Source organism: Equus quagga, chromosome 3, assembly GCF_021613505.1.
Source record: "Equus quagga isolate Etosha38 chromosome 3, UCLA_HA_Equagga_1.0, whole genome shotgun sequence".
NCBI lineage: Eukaryota > Metazoa > Chordata > Mammalia > Perissodactyla > Equidae > Equus > Equus quagga.
This window is the reverse complement of record NC_060269.1, coordinates 143,759,907-143,776,651: the sequence shown is the minus strand read 5'-3', so window position 1 is coordinate 143,776,651 and position 16,745 is coordinate 143,759,907. Positions and strand designations below refer to the sequence as shown.

At 33.8% G+C, this 16,745-nt stretch overlaps 1 protein-coding gene across 1 annotated transcript in view; it reads right to left on the bottom strand.

Moving 5' to 3' along the window:
• The window catches only part of FBXL5 (F-box and leucine rich repeat protein 5), a 42,675-nt gene that overhangs the window by 19,546 nt on the left and 6,384 nt on the right, over nt 1-16,745 (bottom strand). The window contains exons 2-9 of the mRNA XM_046656463.1: nt 14,669-14,884; nt 12,454-12,549; nt 10,709-10,895; nt 8,432-8,614; nt 6,281-6,406; nt 3,426-3,574; nt 2,721-2,803; nt 1,093-1,812 (exon numbers count right to left, since the gene is read on the bottom strand). Coding sequence (XP_046512419.1) covers nt 1,093-1,812; nt 2,721-2,803; nt 3,426-3,574; nt 6,281-6,406; nt 8,432-8,614; nt 10,709-10,895; nt 12,454-12,549; nt 14,669-14,884 — 1,760 coding nt within the window. The remainder of the gene's footprint in view (nt 1-1,092; nt 1,813-2,720; nt 2,804-3,425; nt 3,575-6,280; nt 6,407-8,431; nt 8,615-10,708; nt 10,896-12,453; nt 12,550-14,668; nt 14,885-16,745) is intronic.

Genomic DNA, 16,745 nt, shown 5'->3' with positions numbered 1-16,745 from the left:
GAAGATTGGCAAAGGACGTTAGCTCAGAGAAAATCTTCCTCACAAAAAAAAAAAAAAAGATACTATTTCTCTACTTGGCATTCACACTTTCCATCAATATATCATCAACCTATTTTATATTTTATAGCCTTATCTCCCACTATTGCTCAATACATATCCTTCACTACAACCAAGCTGGAAGGCCAAGTCTCCTCTGAACATTCCCCACTGAGTTCAACTTAATCTGCTAAAGATCATACTTATAAGAAAAGAGGGAGTATAAGGCTTTGTGCTGGATGAATTTTCATTGTTTAACATGTCTGACACCCTATTATTAAAAAACCCTAGTAAAATTCAAATCTATCACAGGGTAAAAGAGAAAACATGTCATCAATTTCCAAAGGCTCATATCAAAGATAAGGAATTACTGCACATTATTAATGCTGAGAAGGGCCATAACAACAAATAACAACAAAATAACCTAACAGCGGCTAAAACAGTGGTTTACTGTGCACTCAAGTGATGCCCACTGCTTGGAATGGTATCTCCTCCCAATGCCACCTGTCAAAATCCTTTGTCTTTGTTCAAGGCTTAACTCAGTGCCATCTCTTCCTTAAGTTTTCTGATCGTTTACTGCAATCAGATGAGAGGTCTCTCTCTCCTTTGATTCCCCACAAAATCTTTACTCAATATCCCTTAAAGAAAGTACACAAATAACACACAGCAACATAATATGGTACACACATTTTCTTCTCTGTTACAAGTCCCTGAGAGTAAAAAGTGTATCTTATTTATCTTTACTAAATACTACTTATCTTTACTAAATTTACTAAATTTATCCACTAAAGCACCTAAGAAAACGTGTAAGCATTTGCTAAATATTCGTGAAACTTTAAATTTATGTTCTCCCATTTCTCACAAAGGATATAACCTGACTGAAATGAAATGTCACGCTGAAGTTATATGCTCCAACACTGTGAAGTAGGAGAGATCTTCGTCAACTCTTTTAGTTAAATAAATCAGCTGAGAGGAATAACTTAGATTCAAAATTTTATATTCCATTTGAGAATGAGAACACGTTCATTTCCTAATACTCTGCAACTAACTACTTACCTGAGACCATGGTCTGTGATCTGATAACATCCAGACAAACTGAGAAACAAAAGGACTCGACCAGTCTCTTGATCAGATTTTTCACTCCCAAAGTAAACTTTTTCCCTAAGCAGTCTAGTCCTTAATGCTTTTTTACACAATGCAGAAGACTCTGGGAGTGCCGACATAGTTCTTAGAGCTGTTCCTGTACAACAAAATGAATGACCGCAATATGCAAAGGCTGGAGAAGCACAATGCTGTTGCCAACAGACACTAGTCCTTAGTCCAACAATATCCTTACTGTAACAGGCAGAGGAGGAACAATCAAAGTTGGATGCTGTTTCCATTACACAAAGATTTTCAACATTTCTATGTCTCCATTCTACAGCATCTTCAATATCAGCCAAATCTTCAGCATCTAACATCCACACATAAGGAGAAGTGAAATTTTCAGAAGAAACAGGCTTAGTCCAGGGATGTTCATTATCTATTTCTTCTCCTATGTCCTTATTAGTTAAATGGTGCAAACAAGCATACTGCTTGGTGGACTGCATGGTAGTGTCTTTATTTTTCCATGTAGTCGAAGTAATTTTGCTTGTAGAAGTTTTCAAAAGGCCACTCTGATGAGATGTCAGAATTCCAAGAGCTCTAGAAATCTTCTCTAGAGCCACATCTGTGATTTTTTCACATCCAGACAGATCAAGATGCCGAAGACTCTGGCAGCAACCAAGCCAAGACCAACTATAATTAAGAGGCAACAAGACTATTAGTGGATGCCGTTAAATTTTTCAAAAGCATCTGACTATATATAAGTAGACGGAAAATAGAAGAAAGATTTTAAATTTAATATAATCAAACATTTATTGAATATCTATCGTCAGGCACTATTTTAGACGCTAGGGATACAAAAAGAAAATAAGAGTAATTAGGAACTAAGAGTATTGCTGACCTAACAGAAGGGTAGGAGAGGAGGAGGTTATGGAAGGGACAGACTTAATTTATTATCCCGAAAAGTAACCAGTAAAGGCTGTATACACACGAAAGAAAGAGAATAACGACTAATTAATGGAGGAAGAGCCAGAAGAAATAAGCTCTAGGAACTGGTAGAGAATTAGCCTTAGCCAGAGAAGAGTACACCTCTCCCTCTGAAAGAAGAAGAGAGGTGCTGATATAAATGCTAGGGTAGGAAAGAGGAGGGTGAGAAAGAATAAGAAGGAAAGTGGTGGCTTCCAAGAAAATAAAATCTGTAAAGACTGTAGCTTGAAGTAAGTGCCACAATTTCGGAATAACTATGAAGAATGTAAGAGAAAGCTTTGCCAAATAGCATTTGGAGCCCAAGTGGAACTGAAAACTTCTTAAAAACATATAGTGCAATCTGTATGTTGCACAGCAAGGCTCAAAGACCTAGACACAATAGAGGATTATAAAGATGACAGGATGATAGACTGAAGTTTTGGATCAGCTGGGATCTATAGACAAGAGGTAAAGAACTGGAGGATGCTATCAGGTTATAGCCATACATGACTCACATCTGATAGTAAAAAATAATAGTATGATTAAACTACAATTACACAAATAAGAAACTACAAAACAATTCTACTGTTTCATAGTTAGAAATCATTGTATTTAAATATTCAAAAATAACTAACCTGTCAAATGCAGAATCTGAAATGTCAGTTTGGGTAAGATCCAGATGCTCCAGGTTAGGACAAAGCTCTAAAATCTGCCTAACCTAAGGAAGAGAAAAAGATCACTGTGAAGATCTGTAGACTTTTAGCTAGATTAAAAGAGAGATAACTTTTAGTAAATAATATTATTATATTGTCAATAAATAATATAATCAAATGATTCTCAAATCTTTGTGCATGTAAAAATCATTTCAATTCTGCATTAAAAATATATATTCTGGGCTCAAAGCCTGGAGAATCTATTTTAGTAACTGTGAGATTAAACTCCTGTTTACATTTTTAAGGAATATCCAAAAAGATTCTCATGTGGGATGTCAAAAAACAGTGATTTAATCTTACTTGCCCATCTTACCATGTCTTATATATCATAAAGAATCATATAAAACTGGGCTTCTTCACTTAGTATCTGTGAAACTGAATAAACTGTTTAACCTCTCCTAGTCTCTGTTTTCTTTTCTATAATGCATGACAAAGATATCTATGTACAAAGATTACTGTGAGAACTGAAATGAAATAATATGAAAGTTAGCAGTGTATGCCTACCCATGGGAAGGCACTCTCATGGGTAAATATAGTTTTTTTTTCATTAATTAAATTCAGGCATAGGCAAACCGAATTGAGATCATTGCTACTTTTTCTTAATACCCAAACTAGTGCTATACATACCATTTTGCTGGAAACTGCAGAGCTGTATGCTAATACTAAAGTTTTTACAGAAGTACCAACATAAGGTAGAACATTATGAATTAAGCCATGGAGTAAACGTTTTTCCATTTGTGCAATGCTGATAGCAATCGATTCCTCTGCAGACTCTTCTGTAAAATGAATTCAAAAGTCTAAGAACTTGATACACTAATTAGGCTACTCAAGGAATCACCAAATCATTAAATATGAAATAGTTTTTGCTACCCTCAAACTCCCTTTTGTATGCAAAGCAAGTTAAATGGACAAGGTCTTACTCTCCAGGACTTAATACTTAACAATCTTACATCAACTAAAAAGAGACAAAAGAAAAAGAAAAGGTTTACAGTGAGAATGAAGGGAAGATTTTTCCATATGCTTCAAGGTTGAAGGTGATTTTTATATCAAGGTAGGGAGCAGAGGGAAAGAAAAAATAACTCCAGTTTCAGGCACTTAAAAAGTTTTGGAAATGAACTCTGAATACTTTAAGAATAGTAGAAGTTCCTCAAGAGAATACAGAATATCAAAAGAAAAATGAGTCATAATAAAGTACCATTTGTTATTTTACTGAAATAAAAGGTACAGAGAGCTAGAAGAGTTTTAAAACAATTAAGTTAGCCTGGTCATAATGAAATAAAAAAGAAAAGTACCTTAGAATTTTTAAGAACTTAAAAATGAGTATGGCTTTTGCTTTCTGCTTAATAACTTCTGTAGATCTTGGATGTTTACGATAGGATGCACTACTATAACAATGAACACAAAAGAAACTACAAACTCCAATTTGATATAAGGAAAAAAACACACTAACTACACTAAAAAGAACGAATTAATAATTTTATCACCTGTCTCAGAATCCTATTATTATTATGTTTACCTAAAGACCTAACCTGAATGTCTCTAAACATAGAACAGTTTAACAGAATAAGTTAAGGAAGTCTCATTTAAAATAAAACTGAATGAAGCTGACAAGAGGAATCTAAGTAGAAAGAATAATTCTGAATTTGTGGCTAATGGATCCATATTTACAGCTATTACCCTAAATTCCTTTTAGCCAGTCACTTTAGCCAGTCATAAAATATAGGAATAAAAATGACTTCTAGTGAACCCTATTTATTCTACTGTTTTATTCCCAAATGATTCTTTTGTTTCTGTGGCCCTCCCTATTCAAATGGGTATTGTTTACTGTGAAATCCTAAACAAAAATTAAACATCCTATGACAAACAAAAACTTCTCTGCAAGACTAGCAAAGACAGCTAAACTGAAAAAGCAATAATAAGATGGTAGATCCAAAGTTTATTCTTGGATCCACTAAACAACTCGACAGACATATTACCTTAGCAAGGCTCACTCACTATAGCCTTACCTTTCCCTTTAAATATGAAGGAAAACAACGGCCTTCTCTTTGGCTATCTTCGAGTGTTGAGACAAATACACTAAGTTTGATAAAGCTTTTAAAATGCAACATGGGTTTTATGAACTAATTTTCTAGAATAAATAAATCAAGTCTTCCCTGGGGAACAGCTGAGTAAAGACCACACCTCCTTGAGGTCTTTGCTCAAGTTTCTCAGGGGACCTTCACTAATCACTCTATTTAAAACTATAACTTGTTTCCTCTCTTCCCAGCACTATTTCTCTTCATTATTCTTCTCCACAGCACGGACACTATCCACTATAGCACATATTTTGCCTGTGTTTATCATCTGTCTCCACTCTCTAAAGTTTAATCTAAACAAGGCCAAGGATTTTTTTTTCATTTTATTCACTAGTAACCTCAGGTCCAGGAAGAGCCTGCCACAGGGTAAGCACATCCCCAAATCTAACTGTAATAGACCTCCTCTTCCTTATAGAGCACCTTCCAACCGTTCAAAACTATACCAAAATGCAGTACCTTCGTTTCCTAAAAATAAACTTGCTGCTGAAAGAATAATCTTTATATTTATAGCCCTTACTTTCTACATGTTAAGTTCTTTTGCCAGATCAGCTTACTACTTTTTAAGTGGGCAACTTATAAATAAAAATTCCCTCAGGATCAGTTTTACCAAGTAGAAGAATGTCTTATCCATTTATTGTTTACTACTTCATCAACTTTTAGTAATAATTTTCTCAGACAGAATTTATGTCTCCTTCCTCCATATTCCCAAATAGCATCTTCCTGCACCTCAACCATAGCATTTTTCATTATGTACTCTGAATTAAGAATCATGTATTCTAAATTCTCCCCCATTTCTGATTTCTTTAAGGGTAGGAATAAAGTCTTATTCACCCCTGAATTCTGTATTGCCTAATGAATGGCTACAGTAGTTTTATAATCCCTTACCATTTACAAAGAATATATATTACTTCTTAATTCTACAACAACCACGTGAGGCATGTGGTATGACTGTTTACAAATGAATAAACAGATTCAACAGCTTCATGCTCCTTCCACTGGGCCACAGATGACTGAATAAATACTGCTGAACTGATCAAATGAAATGGTCTTAAATCAATGAAATGGTCACTATATCAAATGATCAAATGAAATGGTCACTATAGTGCAAACCACTATGGTGAATGTACATTATTTCAATAAGAAAACGGCCATCATTTTCTGATTTTTTAAAGTATTTAAATATAAGAACATATGGGAAACAACCCTATAGACATTTAAATTTACTTCAAAGAGAATAAATTTTAAATTTGATTATTCCCTCAAATTTTAAAAAGTAGTAGGCTTAAAAACATGGGAGTTTCTTTAGAAAATACAAAATACTTAAATCTTAACACTTAAGTACTAATTATTAAATATAACATTAATTATAAAGCACCATGTAATAATTTAATTCCAAACACAGCTTACCAGATTCATCTATATCGGCATCTTCATCCCACTCCTGAAAAGCACGACTTTCATCTTTTCTATTTTTTACCCATTCCTCATCAGGTTCAGTATCAAGTTCAGTTGCAGGACCACTATACCAGTCACCTACTCAACAAATAAACAAGGGGAATGAAATAAAATTAGACTGCCTATCATTATTAAAAAATACCCTATTTATAATAAAAATCTCTACACACAGAAAGTATTTGAGCCCTAGGCAATGGGGCAGCTATTGTTAGAAATACTCAACTGTGATTAAAAAAAATTACACTTAAGCAAAGAATTCAATTTCAGACATACTAAAAAGAACTATGAAAAATAATTATCAACAGTCTTATGTGCAATTTTAGAAATCACTGAAAACAACCTAACCTTTTTCCCCTCCTGTGGCTTCACATTGGCTCCAGCAACAACACTCCCACTATGACGATAGCTAACAAACAAAAGGAAGCAAGACTTTCTGCCCAGTAGTGAATTAGTCAGCAATTCATAAGCAGGAGGGAACAGAAGTCAAAGGAAAAGATTAAAGGAAAGCTAAATCATAAATTTAAAGATCCTAAAGAATACACTGCAATTAAATTACATGATTGTGAAGTGAGAGACAATGCAAAACTAATTTACTGAACTACTAACATTACATCTAAATTAGGGTTTCTCAATCTTGACACTACTGATATTCTGGGCTGAGTAATTCTCTGTTGTGGGGATCGGTCCTGTGCATTGTAGGGTGTTGAGCAGCAACTCTGGCCTCTACCCACTGGATGCAAGTATAACCCAAGATAGGACAAACAAAAATGTCTCCACAGACATATCAAAATGTCCCCTGGAGGGGGGTAACATCAATTCTGATTGAGAACCTCTGGAAACAAATACTATAAATAAAAAAATAAAAAACATTTCTATTGGAACTTTTGGTTTAAGCATATTAAAAACAGGAAAAAAAGAAGTATATTTAAGATCTGGTTTAACTTCACAGAAGTCTAGCATACCATTATCACATTTGATCTTTATATCAAACACTACCTAATCATGTAATTCCTAATAATTAATTCTTCATAACTAAAAATATAGCTAAAGTATTTTACAAATCCGTATTTGCCTTATTTGACTTTCCACTTAACACATCATAATTCTACAACTAATAGAAAAGTTATTCCACAGAATAATCATAATCCTAATCATCTGGATCATGTAAGTCTACCCAAAAGCCCATACAGCTTGACTCAAAAGTATTAAATATTTAACAATAATTTATTTTAAAAGTGCTATATATTAATGTAAAAAATAAAACATAAAATCAGACAATTTAATTATTTGAGAAATATATATATTTGTCAAAGTGACAAATTACAGAAAACTAAAAAACAATTAACGTGAATTTTGTGGTTAATACTTACCCAGAAATTGTTTTAATTCAGTGACAGAAAAATATGCCATATTAGTTGCATTTATCCCATGACTGCATTATATGCTCATGAAAAGAAAATTTTCTTTAATTGTTCACATTAAAAGTAACTTACTACAATGAAATTAATTAATATGAAATTGTAATTTACAGAATGAGGCATTACTAATCACACACAAAAAAATAACACTAAAGACAAAACAAGATTCAGTTATTTTGAGCCTCTATGAAAAAGAAGCCATAATGGTGCCTCACCTTTAAATTTTATAGAATTTATTTTGCATTTTTTAAATAATCTAATTATTTAAAGTTGTTCTGACAACCTATTAGTTTTATTTTTAACTTTCTGTTGTGGAAAATTTCCAAACATAGTCAAAAGTAGGAAGAAGTAGCATTAAAAAGTAGCATAATCAATACCTATGTACTCGTTACCCATCTTCAACAACTATCAACATTTTGCGAATTATTTTGCATTCCCTCCCCAACTATGGTTTCCTAATTATTGTAAAGAAAAGTGCACACAGCACATAATTCACTTATGAATACTTCAGCACTGCTAGCTTTTCAAAAATGAATACAGAGAACACATAATCTAACTATGAAATCTACTTTTTGGTCAACCTCTCAGAGTTTTCCTCCCTGGCCTTGCTCATTAATGTCTGAGTATTCACCTCAAAAAACTAGATTGAAATATTTAAAATAAACTAAAAGTCCCATTTACCTACCTCTGGCCCAATGAACAGGGTAAAGATGTTTCCAAAGCGATCCAGTTTTTGCCAGTTGAGACCATTTAGTGCTTACTTGACTGCATCGACATAATTCTTGAGGATTAAGATAACTGAAAATTGACAGCATTACCTCAGGAGGAAGATGGATTATACTTGTGGATTGTTCTGACACTTCCACTTCTGAAATAAAGAAGAAAAACTTTAACATTAAAGACTATAAGAGCAAATGCAATAAGAAATTACAATCACATTTCTATAAATAAAATCCAGTGCCTAAAGTCCACTCTTTCCTGCTTGCAAGACGTGAAAAGGAAATAACATGGATTAGAGGTAACATGGGGATGTTAAACTTGTTAAGGGTTAAACTACCACGGCCTAAATCACATTTCATCAGTGGGAGCTACAATAATGAACACAGAATTGACTTCCTCTTACAAGGGCGTCACAGAAAAAAATACTCACTTTGTAGCATAAGAAGCATCATTTGAAAAAGGAACCCAACAGGTTATACTGCTTTAAATCCACAAGTGTAGAGTCTGTCAGATTATGAGATCTCCAAGGCATTTTTAATGACATATGCAAATCTCACATTTTCCATTCATGTATTATGACTCCTGTTAGTATCTTCCTTGTGCTCCCTCTTTGATTTTCACATTTCATATAAGAAGTCTGTGAAATCTGACTTCTTTAATTTATAGGCGCCCTAACTTATTTATACTTTTTATGAGCCAACTGACAGTATAATGTAAATACTTTTAATGCTGGTAAACATTTATTAGGAATTTTTGTCAGCAACTACTGTAGAAAGTAGTCACTGGATGTCCAATTTCCTGTAATGTACTATTTCAGTGGCAATTTTATAAAAGAAAACGGTAAATGAGGTGTACAATAAAGAATATAAAATGTAAAAGGTGGGGCTGGCCGGCAGTGTAGCAGTTAAGTTCACATGCTCTGCTTTGGTGGACCAGGGTTCACAGGTTCAGATTCTGGGTGCAGACCTACATACTGCTCATCAAGCCATGCATCCCACATACAAAAGAGAGGAAGACTGGCACAGACGTTAGCTCAGCAACGATCTCCCTCAAGCAAAAAGAGGAGGACTGGCAAGGGAGATGTTAGCTCAGGGACAATCTTCCTCACCAAGAGAAAAAAAAAAGATTTATCATTAAAGTACTATGAAGAATTTGAGTACTTTGTATGTCTGTTGTCTCCACAAAGCAACTTAAATATAGAAATGCTACGATCAAATTACTTTAACCTAACCCTTTTTAAATGGCAAATATTTTAAACATAATACAGCTGTAATTTGCTCTGAAGGAGTGGGAAAACCAAATGTAATAAGTGTGATGCTTTTAAATCCCATGTTATAATTACAATTAAAACAGACAAAACAGGTCTTAGCTTGGTGTCTAAGATACAAGCTGCATTTCAGAGTGAAGCACACAAGCTTTATGGGTTTAATTATAGTTTAACCTATAAAGACATTTCTGTTTCAACATGCACCTCACCTACTTTGTTAAAAAAAATAAGAGAAAAGGACCAATTTCAAAGAATTTTAAGCTATTTTAATAGGAAAGTCATTGCTACTGAGTATCTAAAAGCAGCAAAAGAATTTTTGCTAGCCTAAGGATGCCAATTTTCTTTAACGATGTTTTAAAATGCAAAGGTATTGAAGATAAGAATAAAAATGAGGAATTAGTCTATTAAGAAAAAAAGGAGATATTTTATCTACATTTCTCGTTTGTTTTCAAAGTAACTGTATGTATAAAAACTATGCCTCTCATACTCACTCCCCTGTGTATTACTGGATATACGCTAAGAGAATGACACATGGGAAAGGATGGAGATAAAACTATAAGCATAACTGATTTTCAAAACTGATGAAAAAATAAGGATAAAAGCAGGCACTACGGTCAATGGAGCTCAGAAAGTTGGATGATACTGCAAAAGTGCTCTGCATACGGTAGTTTTCAATAATTTTGATTGACCAAAATAATAACTGCAATGATTATCATTATCAATATCATTATTATTATGTATATAAATTCCTTTAAACAGCACTATATTGCATGTGTCTCAAGTTTACAAAATGTTAAACCATCCTAAACAAGACCAAATTCTAAGATAGAAACTACTGACTTCAACTAAATTTATACTTCAAAATACATGGCTTAAATTATTCCTCAAACAAAATCTAAAGTTCATATCAACAAGAAGCAAATGGCTTTGGAAATGACTAATAAATCGTTCACTATCTAAACATACGAATCTCACCTTTATCTGACTTTTCATCCACAGAATATTTAAAAAACTTCTGTCGCTCTTCAGCTTGATTCCATATACTAAGACCTCTAAGAAGTTCTGCAGTATCCTTCTGAGAACAGTGTTGTGCAATCACTTTCTTCTTAATATCCTTAAGCTCTTCATAGGTAAAATATTCCATTAACATGGGCTGAAAAACCTAAATTAAACAAAATATTCATAAGGAAGATGCTTAATTTTATTTTACATCTTTTAAATTATTAATGGCTCAAGTGTAGTATTATGACTACATATTACAAAGAGATAAAAATTTTAGTTACCACCAACTTAGTTTATCCAAAAATTATAGAGAAGAATATCACAAAAAAGATCCTTCTCTCTATGACTTCTCCGGCTAGTAAGTCAATCTCTGAACAATTTAAAAGCATCATAACCTGAAGCTCTTCCGGTACAGAGCTTGTTAAACTCTCTTAAATCACTCTCCTATAGACATTCAGGTCACTTAACTGCCTCTGCTACCACAGTAACTGACTCTACCCAAACAGGGTCTCTAAATCATATGAGAATGGTACCCAGTATACCAGAACCATAAAAGTCAGAGCTCTCCTGAGACCTTAACTATTCAATATTATCTATGAGATTTCTTCTTCGAAATAGATCTTCAGTCTCAACCTCCAATTTATAGAATTAGAATCTTGAGAAGCGGAGCCAGGGGCCAGCCCCATGGCCAAGTGGCTAAGTTCGCACACTCCGCTTCAGCAGCCCAGGATTTCACTGGTTCAGATCCTGGATGCCAACAGCAAGCCATGCTGAGGCAGCTTACCACATGCCACAACTAGACAGACCCACAGCTAAAACTATACAACTATGTACTGGGGGGCTGTGGGGAGAAAAAGGAAAAAAACAAAATCTTTAAAAAAAAAAAAAAAAGAAGTGGACCCAAGGCCTTTTTTGCCTTTTTTTTCTTTTTTGGCTCCACAGATAATTCTGATGTGCATCAAAGGTTAAGAAACACTGCTCTAGTAACTCAGTAGTTTCAATGATGGCTGCGTATTACAAGGACTTGGGGAGGCTTTAAAACATACCCATGTGAATATCTCCTACCTGATTTAATTGGTGAGGAAAGGACTTAAAGGTAGGTTGTTTTTTTTAAAATACCAATCTGATTATAAGGTGAAGCCATAGTTAAGAATCACTATAATAACTGATTTACAGCTGAAAAATAATCCAGTCTCTTACAAAATATTTTCTCTATTCCTTACCCTGATATTCAGCCCATTTTAAAGAAAGAGAATGGGAAAACGTTTTGCTCATCCATTCTGTGGTATCCTAAAACATGTGTACTAGGCATAAGACAGAGAAGTTTAACACCACTATTTAATTACTAAAATCTGCCACTAAAAAAAATAATACTAAAAATTCTTTAAACTTATGAAAAGAGAAAACATTAATTTGTTTAAAGACTCCTCTAACGGTTCTGAAAAGACATTAGGGTGGCATAAAAAGTTATTAACATTCAATACAGTTCCATCTACATAATAAGAAGATAAATATTTGCCAAGTAAATGAATTAAATCATTCATTCAATGATAAGCAACCACCTCTCTGAGAGAACAGAATTAATGCTTTTTCTCCTTGGGTTATTCTTCATTTCCTAAAATGAACTCAAGGCTTATCTTCCTGTGTATTATTTTGAAGAATCAGAGGCAAAATAACATTTTTTAAATTTTATAAATCAAAATCACAATTATGCTTACCTCCTCTTCCTCTTTCATGTGAGGAAGAAAATCTCTTGTAAAAGCCTCCAACCTCTCTTTCAGCTGTTTCGCATAATTTAACTGTTCATATTCATTCTGGAAACCAAAAAAATTGTATTCTATAAAAGTTTTGCTTATTTATTTTGTAACTGATCCTAGGAAGACAGTTTAAAATGCAACATTAAAACCTCAGGAAAAAAATAGACTGACGAATAGAAAGTGGTCTGTGTACTTTTCTAAGTAAAAAAGATGTCCTTAAGACATCTTTTAAGGGAACCTTGAATTCCTAGTAATGTGATGTCATAGTTCTTTTCAAAAATGTCATAAAAAGTCTAAAAATAGCAAGTACTTGCTCAAAACTTCTGCTGATTTCTAACGTATATATTCATCATTTCTGTGTGTCCATTTTCTTATATATCTCCCAACAGTCCACAAGAGCCTACTGGACTATCTTATTACAGAATCCCTTTAAGGTCATGCAGTGTATCCTCCACTAAACAATTCAGAATACCTGTTACACCACACTACAGAGGACCATACGCATTTCTAAAGACAAGGAGCTCACTACATCTTGAAGTAAATCATTCTAATTCTGGGCTAAAAAGTTCTCCCTCATGTGAACTAAGATCACATCTCCCTGTACCTTATCATTTCTGTATCAGCCCTCCCAACTTAAAACATGTGGAAAATTTACAAAATAATGAAACTTAAAATATGTTGGAATATTTTACCCCTGCTGAGTGCTCTCTACTGTCCCCCTTTTGGAACTAATTTATTCAACTGCTTCCCAATATTCTACCCAATATCCTATTCACTTAGGATTTCACACATTTTCCCTAAGCATACCCAAGTGGCTTCTATTTCCAGTTACAAACTAATAATAATCAAATTTGCTTTTCCAAACCAAATTATTCTCCTGACCTTGAAACCCACCAAGGCCTCCTCCTACTAATAAATGCCTACCTGGATTGCCCGAGCAGTTCAAACCCAACGTGCAAATAATGGGTCTTCTTATTCTCCAAGCCTTTTCCATATTCCCTGCAAAGTCAGGCTCAATTCTCATTCTCATTTCCTTTCTCTTTCTCCTTTCCTCCTCGCTTTATATGCAAGTACCACATTCTATCAATTTTATGTCCTCCATAATTCTTAAGTCTGTCCCCTCCCCTCTATCTCCACTAGTCATTACTTTAGTTCAGAAGTTAATCATTTTATTGAATAGGCAGTACATTCAAAGAGTACAAGAGTGTTCAATAAAAAGTAAATCTGCCTTCCATCACTACCCAGAACCCTACCCCTACCCAACCTCCCACCTCCCCACCAAGTAGCTACTGTGTATTCTTCCAGAGACTATTAGAATATTTTATTTATAAAGGTCTTCCTGCTCGAGTCTTTTCTTTCCCTTCAATCCATCCTCTTCCCTGCTGCAGAACAGTCTTTCTAGAACACAAATCTAGAACTGAAAGGTGCATGGTGGTTTGACAGAATTGCTTGCAACTTAAGTCTATGCTTCACCAACTTAATCCAGAAGATGGACAAGTGAAAATCAAATTTCAAATACCCCATAATCAGAAAGTAAAAGTTTTATGGTAATTAAAATTTCAACTTACAAAAAACAATTTTAAGATTTAGGGAGTAGCATTCATTATAAAATTTTATATACAGTAATACATAGGTAACTGATAAAGATTCTCATCAAACCTGAGTCAGGCTTCACTGAGCCCTCTTCTCAACTAGGCCCCGACCTTGAGCTCTGTGGTTGGCCCACTTAGCCCAGTTTTAGCAAAAATCACCCTGAGTCAGCTTATTGAAAATCCTCCCACCCTTGACACCTGATCATCCTCGATATCTATCCACCCTCAATATCTTATCACCCTGGTCTGCCTTCAGCAAAAATCCTCTTGAGTCAGCTTAGCAAGATCCTCCCTAGCCTTGATGTTTCCTCTTAGTAATTTTCCTGACCCCCATACCCTGCTCCTTGGGTATAAATCCCTACTTGTCCTTGTTGTATTCAGAGTTCATCCTAATCTCTCTTCCCTAGTGCAAAAACCCACCGCAGTAATCCCTTGAATAAAGTCTTCCTTATTGTCTTTAACAAGTGTCAGAATAATTTTTTTGTTTAACATAACATCATTTACTATAAAACGCTAACAAGTTTTGCCAATGACATACCAGAAGATGACAGAAGTTATGATAAACACCCATTTTTGCAACTCACCTTAACATTCTTCAGTCCTTTTTCAAAGAGGCTAAGCATCTCAGAGAGTTTATTGTCAGAATGTACATTATAAATAGTCTGGCTGCGTTGCTGAAGCAAACCAATAATGTACTCGTTTTCAATTTGCTCATGCATTTTGAACTCCTTAAAAGTAGCATAGAGAGACTGCAGAAGAGCACGGAAATCATTGTTGTTGGAAAAGTTGGTTTTAGAAAGCTGAATAAAAATTTAAAAAGAAAGGCATAATAAATACATGTAAATACGCACCAATAAGAAATACTCAAATGCATCCCCATTTAGTTTTGTAAACAGCAAAACACCTCCCTTACACTTAAAGTACAAATAAAGGAAATTCATAAACAAGTTATAATAGTGTAACAAAAAGTGCACTGGGCCAGGAAGATGTTGGTTTACATTCTGAAGGGCTTAGTGATATAGAAAAATGATCATGCACCAACAAATCAGTTTCCTTAAATAAAAGGGATAAGACCAGATTCCCTCCAAATCTAAAATTGTATTACTCTATACATATAGATACTCCATAAAGTTATATGTAAACATTGAAATAGTTGTGTTAGGATAATGTACGTGGTTTTTTCTTTCTTCTAAATGTCTTTATGCTACTGTACTACTTTTACAATGTAAAAAATTCAAAAATATTCTATTACAGTTTGTTTAAACTTTAACAGCAAGATGAATCTGATTTGTTCACAAAATAACTATAAAATATTGAGCTATTAGAACATTATTAAATAACTTTAGGGGAACTGTTTTTTCTTTTTTTTTTTAAGAAAACTGGGATAAACACTTAGCTTATTTAAGAAATCATGCACTTTTCTGGGGCGGAGGCATTGCAATAGTATAATGTGAAAATCTAGTCTATCAGGGATAAAAAAGTAAATGCACTTGAAGGAAGGAAACCAATCGATGAAAATATAAAGGAATATATACACTGCCATTTTAATCCTACTATTCAACAAGAGAAAATGACTAATCTCATGTAATTTTAATATTTACATTTAATGGTAAACTAAAATTCTCGTGTTTAAAGGATACATATTATCAAGAAACTTGATTCAAGTTAAAGTTCAAAGTAATATTCAAACCTTCCATCACCTCCACTGCCATATTAAACCTAGTTCTAGTATATCAATTCCAGTTTCAAAATTCATTTTAAAAGGAAAAATCCGATTTTAGGTTAAAAACAGTAAATGGAGGAGAAGCTACTAACATCATACTTCCTAGACTTGCTTTGTAAAGTCTGATCTAGTATTCCTAAAATGAAGCCGAGCAGTGTCTAAGCTGTCTTGATTGCCTGTTCTCAACAGGAATAGGGGGCTCATGACAAAGCATCAGGAAAGATGACAAACAAATTCTATGCAAAACTATTTCACCACACATAACAGAATTAACTAAGTCTCTTCTGTAAAGGCAATATGGATTAGGTATTAAGGGTCATTTATAGAAAACCAGACCTAGAGTCAGATTCTCTAGGATCAGATTCCAGTACTACCATTTATTTAACTGTGTAATCCTGGGTAAATTCCTTTTCTCCCTCCAAGTCTTAGTTTCTTCTTGGTGTTGAATGAGAATAATAATAACACCTGTGAGATTAAATGGTTGCTGTGAGATTAAAAAGTAGTGCTTAACAAACATTAGCTATTACCATTTTGAAAATTAATCATTTATTTTCATAAATTCATGCATTTTTTTACTCTATTCACATATTTAATGAGCAGCTATTAAGAGCCAGGCACTGTTTCTGGTACTTGGGATACATCAGTAAACAAGACATCTCTGCCTTTACAGAGGTTACATTCTAGTGAAGGAAAATAAGACAATGCATAGTAACAACAAAAAATAAGTAAATTACCTAGAATAGGGGTTTGCAACTTTTTCTATAAAGGGCCAGACAGCAAATATTTTAAGTTTTGGGGCATACTGTATAGAGCTGCCATTTAATTCAACTGATTGTAGCACAAAAGTAGTCATACAAATGAACATGGCTGTATTCCAATGAAACTTTATTTACAGACAATGAAATTTGAATTTCAGATAATTTTCACATATCATAAAA